The sequence below is a fragment of the Heterocephalus glaber genome, unplaced genomic scaffold (genome assembly GCF_053883595.1).
Source record: "Heterocephalus glaber isolate CG9 unplaced genomic scaffold, H.glaber_assembly_v1.0 deba00000937, whole genome shotgun sequence".
NCBI classification, from domain to species: Eukaryota; Metazoa; Chordata; class Mammalia; order Rodentia; family Bathyergidae; genus Heterocephalus; species Heterocephalus glaber.
The window spans coordinates 11,972,892-11,989,204 of NW_028258173.1; the positions used below are offsets into that span (position 1 = coordinate 11,972,892).

General features: G+C 39.6%; 1 protein-coding gene across 7 annotated transcripts in view; it reads right to left on the bottom strand.

Annotated features, from left to right (window-relative positions):
- Map2k6 (mitogen-activated protein kinase kinase 6) overlaps positions 1 to 16,313 on the bottom strand; it is a 195,993-nt gene that overhangs the window by 14,487 nt on the left and 165,193 nt on the right. For all 7 annotated transcript variants that reach the window (XM_087208572.1, XM_021248612.2, XM_087208573.1 and 4 more), the window contains 6 exons: positions 15,976 to 16,092; positions 15,256 to 15,307; positions 12,560 to 12,687; positions 11,234 to 11,311; positions 10,186 to 10,325; positions 2,029 to 2,074 (listed from right to left, as the gene is read on the bottom strand). In XM_087208572.1, the coding sequence (XP_087064698.1) occupies positions 2,029 to 2,074; positions 10,186 to 10,325; positions 11,234 to 11,311; positions 12,560 to 12,687; positions 15,256 to 15,307; positions 15,976 to 16,092 (561 nt within the window). The remainder of the gene's footprint in view (positions 1 to 2,028; positions 2,075 to 10,185; positions 10,326 to 11,233; positions 11,312 to 12,559; positions 12,688 to 15,255; positions 15,308 to 15,975; positions 16,093 to 16,313) is intronic.

The following is a 16,313-nucleotide window of genomic DNA, read 5'->3' on the forward strand; positions in this document are numbered from 1 at the left end:
GGTCTTAAAAGGCAAGCCCATTTCCAGTACCACAAAGACTAATCCCATAAGGAGAAGGCAGGGAAATCCCCCAAGACCTTACAACATTAATATGTATGCCAAAGAAAATCACAGTGCTAGAATATAATGGAAAGGTAGAATTCAACATCAGTCTCCAATGCATAATCTGCATTTCTTTTCCTTAAGTATGTTACAATGAAATTTATGATAAGGTCCCTTGAAAGAAAAAAAAAATGTTTTGCATTTTAAACAGCCAGAAAATGTTCTTTTCTCTGAAATTAGTTACAAAACAAGGAGACTTTAAAATACAGTTGCTGACTCCCTAGGATCCTACTGGAATCTCTCTATGTCTATTGCACTTTCTGCAAAATTAATTTCAAAATGCCCTAGGTCAGTGGCAGTGAACCTTTGGCACGTGTGCCACAGCAGGCTGTTTGTATCATTGAAAGCTCTAAAAAGTTCGCCATCATTGTCCTAGGGGTTGCAGAAGCCTACCAACAAAGGGAAGTCAAAACTGAAAAAGCCTCGGACTGGCTATTTTTTAAAAAATAATCAAGAGGAAATATTCAATCTAAGCATGTAGAACATGAAGATATTCTCAGGCATTATTCATTTGCTTTTCTCCCTTAACTGTGGGTCTTAGGTGAATAAAGTTGTTGAGGGCTGAGCACTGGGCACTGCTTTTGTAAAGGCAACAATGGTGGCCCAGGGAGATGGCCTTCATTCAAATTCACCCAACTGGAGAGTGGTCCAGACTTCAACCAAAGCTTGCCCAGAGGACCTGAAAAAGCCACATAACTTGTTGCAAGGATTGCATACACATGTGTCTGACAGTGTTCTGTGACCTATCCTGACTTGACCTTTCCAAGCGAGGCTCTCCTGTGTCTCAACCACCTCACCACACACTTTGTTACTAGACAGCAGCAACCTGCACTTTAAAAACGCGTCCTGAGCTGTTCATAAAGACAGCACAGCTCATGGGTTGGATGGAAGTAAACATTTCATGCCTGTAACTTAACTGTGCTCCAGTAACAGTGGCAGCAGTAGCAACAACAGCAACAAGGTATTAATGTTTGCTCTTCTCCTTTTTGAGATTGCATATGAATGTAACTTTCCTTCCGCCACTGAAAATAAGACTTTGATCACTGAAACAAATCTAGGGAGGGATTAACACAAATTCGTAGACTGAATTTTATAATATCCCCACCACCACCAAAATGTATTTATCCTACATTCAACAAATAGTTTGACAGAGCAAACCACGGTCGATTTTAGGTCCTTTCCATCTGCAGCAGAAATATCATTTGTAATTAGCTTAGAATGCTAGTTATCACAATTAGAAAGACTATTTAAAAACAAGGCTTCTATGGGCCAGGGATTTAGCTCAGTGGTTCTGGTGCCTGTCTCACAAGCGCAAGGTCCCAAATTCGATCCCCAGTACCAAAAAAAAACCAAAACACTTCTGTTGCTTTCATTCCTGTTTTCCCTGATAGAGCAAATGGTAAACTGTGAATACTGAGGTCACAGATTCAAACTAATAATGCTTTCTGTTACTTTTTGGTTCCATCAAAGTGAAACCCAAAAGGAGAAAAGAAAGCATTCTTTCTTTCCTTGACACCCACCAAGAAGACATCCGTCTAATTAATTAATCCCAGGCATTTTATCTAAAAGTAATAAGTCACAGAGCATTTAAGTTTCTCTCATTACTGAAATCTCTTAAATCAGACTTTCTTTAATATTATATTAGTAAATTGTGAGTCCCAGTACCTTTGAAATTTGAAACTATAAAATTTACAGACATAACTTGGTCTATATTGCAATAGATTTATCAGCTTGGAGAAAACTTCTTAGATTACTTCAACAGAATGTATGATGACAGAAACTCTCTTAACTCTTTTTTTTGAGTCCAATTCCTGTCACTTATGTCTCAATGAACCATTTCTGCCAATATGGTCATTTCATCATAATAAATGTCCTAGTTACTTTACTAGTCTTCAGCATGCACATGTTAACACTGACAATACTCACCATAAGCTCTGGATATGTAGGCCGTTCTTTGGAATTCTTCTTCAAGCTTAAAGGGAAAAAATAAATCAAATTAAATCTAGAAACTACTTTTCACTAAACTAGGATTTCAATACCTATCTATAAAAGAATGACCATAACCAGCTTTTAAAACAACGATTGAAAACATAGGCCTCCTGTCTTTACCTTCTTTTTCTGTTATACTTTAAAATTATGTTTTAAATTATTCTGGGTATAACTCAATAAAAAAAAATGTGTGTGTGTTGTCTACTATCCTTTGATACTTTACCAAACTATCTTTTCTGATCTACAGCCACTATATTTTCAAACATATATCTACTTTCTTTCAAGACAGCTAGTAATCCCACCTCCACCAGCAAAGAAATTTGCAAGTGTTTTTCATAATACATTTATTATCTCTTCACTGTATTCAACTACTTGGTTCTCCTTGCTTCTAGTTCTCTTGAATGTATAATTTACTTTTATATATTCCTAACCAAACCTGCCTGAGATAGAAGCAATAATCGCATGAAGTCTCTAAGGTACGCTATTTGTTTACTACATTTTAGTGATAAAAGAGAAAGCACGCTCAGTCAGCAACTGAGGAATTACTCTTCCTAGAAATGCTTTGTGGTCATGCCCTACTGTCAGGTGGACTCTGGTCATTTAGCTCTGTGTTTACATATATGTTGGATAACATTTGATACCAGAGGAAATAGTAAAACAAATCACAAGGTAAAGAGACCAAACCCTAACCCTGTTGTCAACCTACCCCATCCTCCATCCATCCCAGCCTTAAAATGGAAAAAAAAAGAAAGAAAGAGTTTATTTGGAGTTGGAATCACAGATTATATAATGGAGAAAGAGATGATTTTTTTTTTAACTATGATTTCAAAGGCAACATACAGTCCCCAGTACCCACTAGGCCAAAAATTATACATGAATAGAAAGGAATTTTGCCTGGAGTTGAAGGAACCAAAATGTGACTGATAATTAGGTTGCTAAGATTTATGCTAATGGGTCATTTTGAGTAAATGAGACCTACTATGTGTGACATGAAATCTGCTCCCCCTATAGAAGCTGATCATAACAAGGGGAGCAAAGTATGGAGCCGTAAGAGAGAGAAGTCATTGAGATACTTTGCGAAACTGTGGTTTAAAACAAAACGAAATGGAGAAAAGGAAGATTTTGAACCAAAACAACTTAAAAGCGGCCTACCAGTTTATTCCAGGTAATGCTGTGGGTAGAAGCCAGGGAACCTGAGACAGGGTAACAGATGTAAGGACAGAAGACTCAACCTGGAATTGAGGACAGACCTAGGACCTAGGGACCTCAGTGACCAGACAACCTATGAGAGAAAGTTTCATCTCAACTGAGGATAAAAATAAGAGTGCATTAGATAGAGGAATGAGTCAAAGTCAGGTTGATATGGGAATGTGTGCCTGAGTGAAATGAATGAGACCTTGCAATTCCCACATATGGCTCTGCCTGTACCTGGATCCTGGTGCTCAGTTGAAGGTAATTTTCCCCCCAGGGGACACTGGGCAATAGCTAGAGGCATTTTGGGTTGTATGACTAGTGACAGGTGTTACTGGCATCCAAGATGTTCTGGTAGAGGCCAGAGATTTTGCTAAGCATCCGCTTAGGCATAAGGTGGTCCTCTCCGGCAAAAACACAATTCAATCCAAAATGTCATTAGTGCAGAGCTCCTGGAACCCTGGAACGTGTGTCCTAGGGCGGCCTTGTTGCCACCTCCTGTCTCCTTCTCTGAGATGGGACTTACTTAAAAGAAAACCTGCTTCATCTGTTGCTTGGGCACATTCTCATCACTACTATCTCCTCCCTCCTACCTCCTCTCTACCTCTATCCCTAGAATCAAGAGTTTGCCTAAGTCCAGGAGCTAGTTCACCTAGAAGGAAACAGAGGAAAACATGTGATTCTTGAGCATGACTGATTTGCACATCGATCCTGGTGTAAATAAATGCACAAGTAATATGCAAAGGCCCCAAATTTCCACCTACTACTGAACTTATATCAAAACCCAGAAATTCTTCTTTATAGTTTGAACAAACTAACTTGCTAAAACAGTAACGAGGAGCATAAATACAACATTAAATCCACACTCAATATTCAAGGGGCTGATTTTGGGTGCTTGAATCTAGACTAACTCTCACTGAATCTGAAATATGCTCTTTGTGCACCTCAGCAAACTTCTCCATCGACATCAAAACAGAGGGAATGATTAGCCCAGCAAAGAAAAAGCTTATCTTCAGTGTTAAAATGATGGCCGTTTGTACTAACCAGGGATCTTTGCGACGCTGATGATGTTTTACTTTGTATTCAGTACATAACAAAATGCCTCTTCCCAATAGGCTGAAGGGATTGAAGCCTTCCATTTCTAAGTAGAAGTGATTTTCCCTGCAGGTTGTCTTATCTTTCACTTCCAGAACAGTTTTCCAAAACTTTTTTCCAGAATTTTTTTTCTTTTAAATCTGTATTTTAAAAATGAGGCAAAAATACCCACATTGATCCCTAATAAAATGTTTAAGATTCTGGAAACTTCAGAGACTGCTAGCAAATAGGTTACTTCTTGACTTATGGCCTCTCCTGAGAAAGCTCAAAGTTCACCCCAAGCTCTACGGAGTATTGATGAAAAATATTTACACAGCAAAGCAAGGCTGTTTATTGAATTAATATAACTGATATAACCATTGCCCCCATCTTTTAAATGAAGAACACTTCAAAGCATGTGCTGACAGTAAGTACCAAAATACCCAGGATAAGGTTGGAGGGGAAAAAAAAAAAGCAACTTTTCCATGTTTAATAGGAAGTGCCTGAAATTCAGTACGAAATAACAACTGCAAAGTTCAAAGCAACACCCATTTCTTTTGGGATTGAAGTCAAGCTTTTGAATTTTCAAGTGGCTTGTCATTTTCAAGTGTGCAATTAGCTAACTGCCCTAATTCTTCTTCCAAGTGCCACAACACACACTTCTGACCGTAGCTGACACTAAAAAACAGCTCCATGCTATCTTGAGAATTGCTAGCTTCCAGTTTGTGCTCACCAGAGGATTTCTGCCTGTTTGAATTCCCCTGATAGTTTCCAAGAAGGGCTGTTTGTTGCATCCACAGAATAAAAACACATTGGGCCTCTCAAGCTATACATTTGTCAAAAGCTAAATAAATATCCAGTGCCTCTTTTTTACTGTCCTCTGTGAACAAGTAAGAGATTGTATTTGACTGTCACTGTTTTATACTAGTTACTCTGAGTCGCACAGTGTCGACATCTGGACCACCAACATACTCCGCTATGCCAGCAGCTGGTCAGCTGGGCACTCAGACTCTGAATTAGGCCTGGAGGAAAACCAAAAAGGAGTGTGGCTATTTTAGCAGTGAGCAGCTGATTGCCAGTGAGTTCCTTTTGTTAACCTATAGGAAGAAGTATAACCTTGCCACGATTCCATTTTTCTTTTTAATAATCTCATTTGTTAACCCTTCTCAGAACTCAACTATCATTGGGCTTTTCCATTAGACTTTTACCATGATGAAGCTCAAAACAAGCCTCTGTGCTCAATGAGACCCACGTTAGGAATTCTTTAAAATGTCTATGTTAAGAAAATAAATGTGAGAAAAAAGAAGAAAAAATATCTCTCAGTACTCTTATTTGGAAATGAGTACAAAAAGAAAGTGTTTCAAGGAGTCGTTTCTTTTTTCTTCAAGTTCATAGGAACAAACATATGAACTTCCCTTTCTTTTTTCTGATGATGTTTCTCTGATACTAGTGCAAAAGAAATGGAGCAGCAAGAGAAATAGAAGTGTGTGCTCTGAAGCTAACTTTGGCTCTGACGTGATGAGGACATGTGTAAGTGGTTTATATCACGACTGCATGTCACCCAAGAGACATCTGAGCGGCCAGAGGACAGTGAGTACCAAGTGACCCCAGGCTGCAGGCGTGAAGTACTTAAGCAGCACTGTGACACCGCCAGAAGATGTATCCCACCAAGGAGCACAATCGCTCCGGCAGCTTCCCGAGGCTGTGAGGGATGTGCCCTTTCCCCACATTTAGCCTAAGTACAGATTAGGAGATACACACATAGGTGTGCTTACCTTAAAATTTGATATTAAATATTTCACTTTCCAAAACTGTAGTTCCCTTTCCCCACTTAGCACAAAGATCTGGGGCATCGTGATAATTCCTGAAGGATCCCAGCCTATGTCATAAAAGTATAACATAGCAATCACTCAGAAGGGGGCTTTTGATAAAAATGTGTCTCAGCATTATAGTTTTACATGAGGTGTAGTCAAAATAGAAAGTGAAGGTTTAATTTTTTTTATTATGGTTAAAAAAAATATGGCCATTAATTTCCCTCAAAATACTCCCCTACCTGTATCCCATCATTTTTGCCAATTTCTGAAGCAGGTCTGGAAGTCTTCTTTCGTGAAGGTCTATTAGAGGTGTGATAAAAAATATGGTGAATGCTGCTGCCAAGTGTCATCTAAAGGAAAGACAGGCTGATAAAAACATTACATGTGTCCTTATCCACATTACTCACCAGATATGGCACCATACGATTTCTGGCTCTTCCCCAAGGTCAAAACGACCATGAAAGTTGAATGTTTTGAATCAATTCAGTGCTTTGAGGCAGCCATGAAAGCACAAGTAAAGACATGAAAGAGGACTCTAGAACTGCTTCAGAGAATGGCAAGAACAATGGGATGAGTGTATTCGAGGTGAGAGGGAGTATTTGAGGGGGATTCTTTACAATGGGTCTTTTACTGTAATAAATTTTTTAACATTCACCCTATATTTGGATCACATCTCAAAAAGGAAAATGGAAAAATTGCCAATAAAGAGTTATGTTTCATGCCATATCCTATTCTTCATCAATAAACAGGTGTTCTTTGGTAACAATCACTTTTTTATTCTTTCCACTTTACTCCAGACCAAAGTTAAAACTTTCAATAGTAAAACAAGGCCATAACTAGACTGTTACTGAGTAGGGAGATAGGTAGCCATACGTTAATATATATGAAAAATGAAACTGTATCCATAAAAACCCAAATCAGTAATAAGATCTAAAAAAAAGTGCCTATCTTCAACCCAGTTGGCTTCAGAATAATTTACTGCGCATCCTTAGGAGGTAGCAAAGAAAATATTCTGGTGATTTCTGGCAGGCAAAGAAGTTACTGATCTGGGATCTGAAACAAGGGGCTACACTCTCCTCAAGTCCAGCTGAGGTTAAGTAAGGTTGCTCATAAAATTCAAAAGTAATGCTCTCTGCTCTTTCTCAATTCCCAAAGCAACAAAAGTGACTTGCTCTTCTACAAGATTGATGTTCTCAAGGTTGAGATTCTACTAGAGTTATAATACTGAAAGTTTGAAGAAGACAAATATATCCTCTGATGACGTCTAACTTGAAGTCATTTTTGTTTCTATTGTTATTTTTAATAAACCCCTTAAGCATGATAAACAGACTTCCTGAATGCAGGAATGATATTATATTTCTGTGATGAAGTGACAGAATTAACAGGATTGATAGAAGACTACAACTACAGAAACTACAACGTGTCTAGAGCTTAAAACTATTTAAATGAATGAAATTTAAATGAATATTTAAATGAATTTAAATGAATGGTAGCTGGGGCTAAAACTGTGAGAAAATTGGAGATTTTCGAGAGATAGCATGAGGTTACTGTGGGTGTGAAGGCCAGAGGGTAGGCACAGTGTGGTCCCTAGAGAAGGGGCAATACTGCCATTGTCTGGGATTCCCACACGTGTATGCATACGCTAAGGGGAGAAAACATTTATCTCTCAAAGGTTGTTGTTTTTGGGGTGTGTGTGTGTGTGTGTGTGTGTGTGTGTGTGTGTGTGTGTGTGTGTGCTGGGTACTGAATTCAGGACCTTGCACATGCCTCTCCGGTGCTCTACCACTGAGGTACCTTTCTAGCCCCAACGTCTTCATTTTTAAAATGTTTGTGAAATGCTTCAATGCTTTCATTCTTTGGCAAAATTCTAAGTAAGAGAAAAAATACATTGGCAAAGGAAAAATAAAGTAATTGAATCATTTTTTTTTTTAACAAACTGCAAAAGATCAGAAGCATTTTGAACAGTTGGCATTAGGTCCACAGAGCTTATGTTTAAACCCATGTTCTCATGAGGTATGTAAAAAAGAGCATAGGAAGTACATTAGGATAACTTGAGAAGATTTGAAACGTCCTGAAATGCTGGCCTCTCCTTGAACCAACTGAACTCCAATCTCTCAGGGTGACAGTGAGACATCTCAGAGGAGACAGAACAATGCCACCTTGCTAGAAATTTATGAATGAGCAGCCAGAGTTGAGAATCACTGGATTTGGATTCAACCAGTGATTTACAATCAGAAACTCAGCTTTCTCAAACTTTTTACACTATGCTCATTGTTACCAAAGTTTCTTGAAGTACCCAGAATCCTAGGGAGAGGAGGACAAGTGGGAGAAGGATGAAAGGAGGGGAGAAGACAGTTTGTAGAGACCCCCCTTAGTGAGGTCCTTCCCCATTACCACCCTCCTGAGGTCTGTGGGTCTGAAGAATGCAAGATGACTCACCCCTTTCCCTATGTGATGTTTAAACATTTGAGTATAAAGCAAAAAGGGTAAAACTAAACAACCACCAAATCCAAGAGCTTGAATCCAGAAGCCAAATCAGATCCATGAACCCATTTCAACACAGCAGATGTCACACCACATTCACATACTCACTGGAGGAAAACAGACAGGGGACACAACTCAGGATCCCAGCAGATGTATACTTTACAGACACTTGACCACACTGCAGTAAAGCTTATTGCCACAGCTCCTCTCTGGCCAATCAGTCAAAACTAAAATAAACAAACAGCAACAAATGGAACAACAACTATGGGACAGCATCATAAATCACTAGGATTTATGACCAGGGTTGAGAATGGACCCAGGACCAATAAAAAGTCCAAGAGACCTTAGTTTCATAAACAACAGAGAGCTGCTTTGTCTCATCATGTGGCCAACCCAAGCTGTGTTCAGAAAACTTCTGCAAAAAGTGGATGGAAGCCAAAGAATGATGCCATGAGGAAGGTGTGCCATCAACTGCCTTGCATCCCAAGAAGCCTTCAGAGCCCCAGAACCTTCTGAAGTAGTGAATGGTCAGAGTTGCTCCTCTCCGAGCCCACAGCTGGAGTTCCCACCAGCTCTGACTCCCTCCTTCCTCCCAGTTATCATTTAGTCTTGCAGAATGCCCAGATAAACTCAGTCCCATTTTGTGCTTCACACTTGGCATCCTCTTCCCACCAGCACTTGCAGTAGTCATTACTACCAAGATATGGTAAGCCTCATGGCCCAGTGCAGGCAGATTTTCTTGACTGTCAGGAGAACACTATCCCCTCTCTCACTTTCCTTGAGGACCTTGACAATTCTATGACAACAAAGTTAACCACCTTACTATGGCTCCGATCCACTTTCTACTCCACATGATTTAGGTTCTCTTCCCAGACCCCCAACACTGTCTACTATGCCCTCATGAGCAAGTATATCTACAGTTAGCGAGTGTTCTATACAAGCCAAGGTTCTGCAAGACTTCTGGTACCTAAGTAGTATTCTTGAACTTCACACTGTCTTCTCACCCAGAGTAATTCTTTATGTCTATTCCCCATCCCTAGGTTTTCAACAGACCTTGCCACATTTCTCTTTATGCTCCCACCAATATCAAATTGCTTACAACTCTCATAGAAGAGTTTCTTGTTTTTGTGACACTCTGACTTATATTCCTCCTGTTTGGAATAGCTTTCCTCTCCTATTTCCCTTTTGCTTGGAAGACAACTCACATGATCTCAGCTCAGAATTTATTTTCTTCAGAGAAATCTATCTTGATGCCTTTTCTCTGAGTTTCACAGATACCCAACATGTATCTCCACCCCTGGATGTTCCATATTGTATTACTGTACTATAATAACTGATAAATGAAAACCCTTCCTCGACTTGGAGCTCGGTGATGGTGACACAGCCACCATGTTCTCTATCATAGAGGGTATACTCCATAAACGCTCTCGGAATGAATGAATGTATGCATAATGGATCCAACCCAATGGAGGGAACTCGTGAGTGCATCCCCTTCCTTAGCACTTGTGCATGGGAGATGGGGCTGTCTTACCACTGTGAGGTAAAGTCAACAAACTCTGTGGAGAACTTGTCTGCTGGAAGTTGCGGGGATGGCTCCTCTACCACCTGTTTGAGCTGCTGAAAGGGAGTTCCCCACGAATCATAGGGAAACCGGAGGATGGCCAGCTCAATCTGGAAGTGAGAGACAAGGAAGCATCAGTTTAAACAAGGCTGCCTTCAAGAGTCAGCCGTGTTTCATTCCAGAAGAACCAGAGGGAAAAACAAAGTTGAAGTCTAAGGATTATCTGAGGACAAAAAATAACAAATAACCTGTTCTCTAGAAATTTTCCCCAAACTGCTAGTGCTACGGGCTTTTAAATATTATCTTCTTAGAGACAGCCTTTTAAACCTATCTAAAACTCATTCCCTCACTAAAACCCACCACACTCCTTCATAAAACTCCTTCATAAAAATTTTAAGCCAACAGTATTTATCTTCATTGAGGATGTACAGCAACCCGGTTTTAAAAGATTTGGTCTGAGAAGGAATTCATAACCAGTCTCTTGCAGAACTGTGCCTCTGCTGCCACCTGCAGGTCACTTGTTGAAATGGAAAATTGGGAGGAAAAGTAGCCTGGGACCAGAAGAGTCTTTTTTGGACTTGAATAAAGGTTACTTTGCTGTTACAGGCTCATGTAATTTTTGGGAAGGGACATGAAATAACTCCCAGGATTTAATCATCCACTGTGCCGGAGAAAAAGATAGGGCTACAGCAGAAAATTCCAGATCTTAGTTGTACACTGAAAATTTATGATCATCAAAGTTCGAATCACTGATCTTATACCTGTGGATGTTGTGCCTAAGGAAAGCATCCTATTTGTTATCATGTCATTAGAATATACTTGGTCTCACCATCCAAGACTTCTACAATAAAATCATCCTGGGAGGCATACCACATATTCTGGACAAAATTACCTGTCATCTCAGGTAGGAAAAGATGCCCAAGACTAGCATTTAGGACATTTGCTTCTTGGTCCTAAAGCCCACCCCATTCCAGCTGCACGCTCAAACCCCATAGCCCATAGGATTATCACACGCTACCATGGTGATGCCCAGACTCCAAATGTCAGACTTCACACTGTATCCCTTCTGGTTGAGCTCTGGGTTTATTCTTTCAGGCTGGAAAAGAGACAGACAACTGAGCTGAGACACTGGAAGCACAATTGAGATGACATCTGTAGCTCAAAAAAGACTGGGAGTGGGGACATTACCAGCTGCCAAGTGAGATGTTTTAGGCTGTTAACATGCCTCCCAGACCAAGACCCTGTAACTACAATAAATAGCAATGTCTCCATGGGGTTTTCTGTCTTCTACGTTCATCTTTTCTTAGAGAAAGGCTTATATTCCCTTCACAACAAATTTTACTTTTATTGTGAAGAAGAAAGAGTATACACATTATAAAGCTACTCTACCCATCTAAAATTATCCTTGATAAAAACACCAACAGTCCAAGCTCAGTAAAAAGAATCCAAAAGGTGGTTACTAGGCTACCATCTGGTATTCCTAGACCTAAGCAACTCTGAGCTAAATATAGATAGGAAGCTTTTCCTTTCCAAACAGAACTCCATTTCCAAACAGAATATGGTACAAGTTCCATGTACCCAAGGTCTCTGCTAATGACAATGAATCTTCAGAGCTGTGAGGTTCACTCAAGACTAACTCAACTATCTGCGCAGGTAATTTAAATTCTGTTTACTTATTCTCCCTCAACTCACAAGGTAACACTCACTTGCAACTTGGTGTAGAAAACTGTGCGGGCTTCACATATTACTCTTATGTATTTTCAAACAAAATACCCCTTTTGCTTGATTTTTTAAAAATACATATGCTATGTATTACATTTTCATCCCCCCAAATCCATATATGAAATCTAATCTCTATGTGCCCATAAGAGGTGGAGCTTTTATCCAGTGATTAGTCATCATAGTAGAGCCCTTTCGAATGGGGTTACTGACCTTATAAAAGATATCCTAGAGATTCCCCCACCCCTCCCACCACGTGAGACACAGCAAAAATATACCACTGAAGAACTAGAAAAATGAGCCCTCACCAACCAGACACTGAATCTGCCAGTGCTTGATCTTGGTGTCCCCAACCTCCAAAACTCAAAAAAACAAATTTCTGTTATTTATAAGCTTCCTAAGTAATGGTATTTTGTTACAGCAACCCAAAGAACAAAGAAAGTGTATGAAACAAGTGACTAAGGATCTCATACGGGAAATATTTAAGAATATAAAGTGCTAAAGAATGTTTTCTTAAATCCTAGGCACATTCCGATTTTCTGTCTGCATCTATCTATTTCTTACATCCTGGCCTGGCTTTTTGGCAGTTGCATTTTGAGATGCCACCCCTGGCTGCTGTACTCACGGCCATGTATGGTTTGCAACCTGCATCAATTGTTTTAGCAACAGAATCCACCAGGTAGCCACTGATTCCAAAGTCACACATCTTCACTTGACCCAGGGTATTAATCAGCACATTTGAAGGCTTGACGTCTGAAAACAAGCAAAACCGGGATCCTGTCATTCCAGCCTGCTTTGAAGATTCATTTCTCTACCACCAGAGGGCCTGAAATCTCCACTTGTCCTTCACCTTCCTTTCCCCAAGTTGCTCTACACCAAGTAACCACACTCCTTGACTTCCAGTTACCTACTGCCTACTGCTTCTTGTTTTGTTTTTGTTTTTTTGGTACCGGGGATCAACCTCAGGTCCTTGCGCTTGCAAGGCAGGCAGCGGAACCACTGAGCTAAATCCCTGGCCCTGCCTACTGCTTCTATATGCAGAAAAGCTGCATTTTTCTTCCTCATATTTTGTCTGTGTCACGTGCGATTGTGATTCCTTAAATGAAGAGCACTGTCTCCTCCATTTATGTGATCATCTTCATTGCTCCCATATATAGAGTAACAACTTTACTGAGTCAAATGCCCAGCTCAAAATAATCTATTGCTTATTTAATATGGAAGTAAGAGACTGAAGAATCAAAGGGCATTGCAGCACAGTGATACATCAAATATGGTCAAAGGAGCAGGCTTTGATAGCAACCCCTACCAGAGATGTATCAGAGGTTACCGCAGTGTAATGTATTATAAATCCAGAGATAGCCAGGCCACAGGGCAGGGCAGGGGAGAAGGGGTATTAATGAACAGATTTTAGATCACCCCTGAAAACTAAAAAGATAGCACCCACCTACCCACATGCTCGAAAAGATAAGCCACTATCATCTCTGGACAATGGATTTAACAAATACACGTCATTTTTTCCCTTTGTGACACTTTCATCAAAGACGGAAGGTAAGAAGAAAAAAGCTGAATCTAAGAGCTTTACAAATTACTCTTTACAATTTTACTTTTAAGCTTGATATACGAATTTTATTTTGCCAGTTTTTATACATAACATATACACAGCATATTCTCCATGAATAATTCCATATTCTTTTTCCTACTTAGATTCCTTCCCACTTTCCTGTCCTCATCTTCCACCCATCTATTCTTTCAATTTTTAATACTACCAATTAAATATTAATAATAATAGGCATACTGTGCAAGGCATTTTATACTATACCCAGGCACACAAAATTTAAGAATTACCCAAATCATAACGACCAATTAGTAATCAACATTTTGCATTAGTTACCTTGAAGACTTGACTAATTTATTTCATCCAAGAAGCTGTTCCTGGCAATGGTCTTCCAGTAATAATCAATTCTTTATTTTGCATTCTACCTATACTATTTCCATATTTGGTGCTTTCCGATTTCTAAGGTCTTCTCATAGTTTTTATATATTTCTCTTATTTCCCTATCAAGAATCCCTACAAAAAATTATAATAAGAACAATTTTCTCAGATAACCTCTCAGGACATCTATTATAATGCTGTATTCAAAATGCCTTATAAGTGATTATAAGAGATAAATGGGTGATGGATGAATGGATGAACATGAAGGAGGGTGAGTGGATGGGTGAAGAAATATTAGGCCAAAAATAAAGACGGGAAGGAGGCAGGAAGGAAAAGGCAAATTATTCTCTCCTGCTTCCTCAGTATGAAAGGGTTCTGCTGCATTCTAAAGCTCTCCACACTTCCCTGTGCACAAGGATCACCTGGGGACCTTGTTAAAATGTGGGTCTTGATTTGTCTGATGATTATGCTCTTCTAACAAGCTACTGCATGATGGCCAATACAAGATGCATTTTTATCATTTCCTCTAAAACTATTGATAATAGCATCCCACAGCTGTGTTTGGTAACAGGTATTCCATATTGAATTTAGGTATCATATTAAGCCCATGTCTTCTTATGCCCTCAGCCAAGATAAACAATAGCTACTACTCTAATTTGGACCCTTCTTCATATGTGTGTGTGTGTATGTGTGTGTGTGTGTGTGTGTGTGTTACTAGAAATAGAACGCCGGCCACAGAGCTACATCCCAGCCATAGTTTGAGGGTTTGTTTTTGTGAGACAGGATCTTACTAAGTCACTATGTTGCTCAGATCAGGCTTAGAGTTATGATGCTCCTGCCTCAGCTTCCCAGAGTGCTGGAATTACAGATGTACACCATCACGCCTGGCCAGCTTAGATCTTAAGTGTACCACAAAGGCAGCTTGGCATTACTGGGATATGATGGAAACATTAAGAAGTGGGGCCAAGTTGGAGGTATTAGGTCATGGAAGCCATGCCCTTCAAGGGGATCCTGGTCTCTTCCTCTCTCTTTCATCCCCCTGCTATTAGAAGAATGAGCTTCCTCTGCCATGTGCTCCTGCCATGATATACTGTATTGCCACAAGCCCAAAAGCAACAAGGCCAATGGACCCGGGACTGACACTACCAAAACTGTGAGCCAAAAAAGCCTTTCCTCTTTATAAGTTGATTATCTCAGGTATTTTATTACAGTAACGGAATGCTAACACAACTACTTACATGGTTTGCTATGCAATCTCAAAGGAAAGCCCTTGATTTCTCTTGCCTGGCTCATTTCCACTTCCATCTATGCAGGGGAGGGGAAGTGGGAGAGGGAGTCTCCTGGCCAAAGAAATTAACTTATAAAAAGCCACAGCCATGGATGCTTACCCCGATGAATGACAGAGAGCTTACTGTGTAAATGTTCTAATGCTTTGACAATCTGTAAGAGAAAAACAAAGTAGATTTATTCACTCCATCACTGAAAAGAAATTGAATGTTAAGTATATTCAGGTTTATTATCCATAGTTTAAGGTCACAGGGTAAGGTATTTTCTGAGTCAAGATTCCTATGCAGGAAAATAACACAGGAAGTTACCTAAACTGATCTCTACCCACCAGAGAGGAGTATATCTTAGAGCAGAAACAATGTCCTATTCATCTATCTTGTTTCTTTTTTACCTCAAGCATTTTTTTTCTCTTCACCCTCCTGAACCTCAGTAGGCATTAAGGTAGCAGACTTTCTTATGTTCTTTTTCCTGATTACTTTTGTTTTTAGTCTTAAGAAATCATTTGAAAAATCTACAAATCAAAACTGAAATGCAGTATAGACATCAGAATACAGACACTGGGAATGCAGTCATTGCAGATGAATGAACTGCTTAAACTCATTTAATGTAGAGTCTACCAAACCAAATCAGTGGAAGCATCCTCCACACAAGCCTTAGGAGAAAATGGTACTTATTTATCCACTGCAAAATGTACTCATGCATTCAGCAGACATATGCTACATGGTAGATATGGTGCAAGGAACATTTCCTCCTACTGGGGATATAAAGACACCTACAGCAAGAATTCACACATTTTCCTTGTAGATAGGTGATATACTCACAGAAACTGCTATCTTCCCTAAGATATCCTCTGGAATTGTTTGGCCTTTATCAATAACTTGTTTGTAGAATTTATCTAGTGACGTATCCATGAGCTCCATGCAGATCCACACATCTCCCTGGAGACCAATCAATTCAAGGATCATTAACAAGGATGGAAAAGGGAGAAGGAAAAAATGTTTACCTGTCCTGAAGAACTGACTCTTGAGTTTTGCAAGGAAATATATAGCTTTCCTTTGAGATCTCAAAGGAATTTATCAATGAGCAAGATTTCTCCAAAGAGCAAGCCAACAGGCACTGATGTGATAAAAGAACCTTCAGTTATTGTTCACCTTGAACT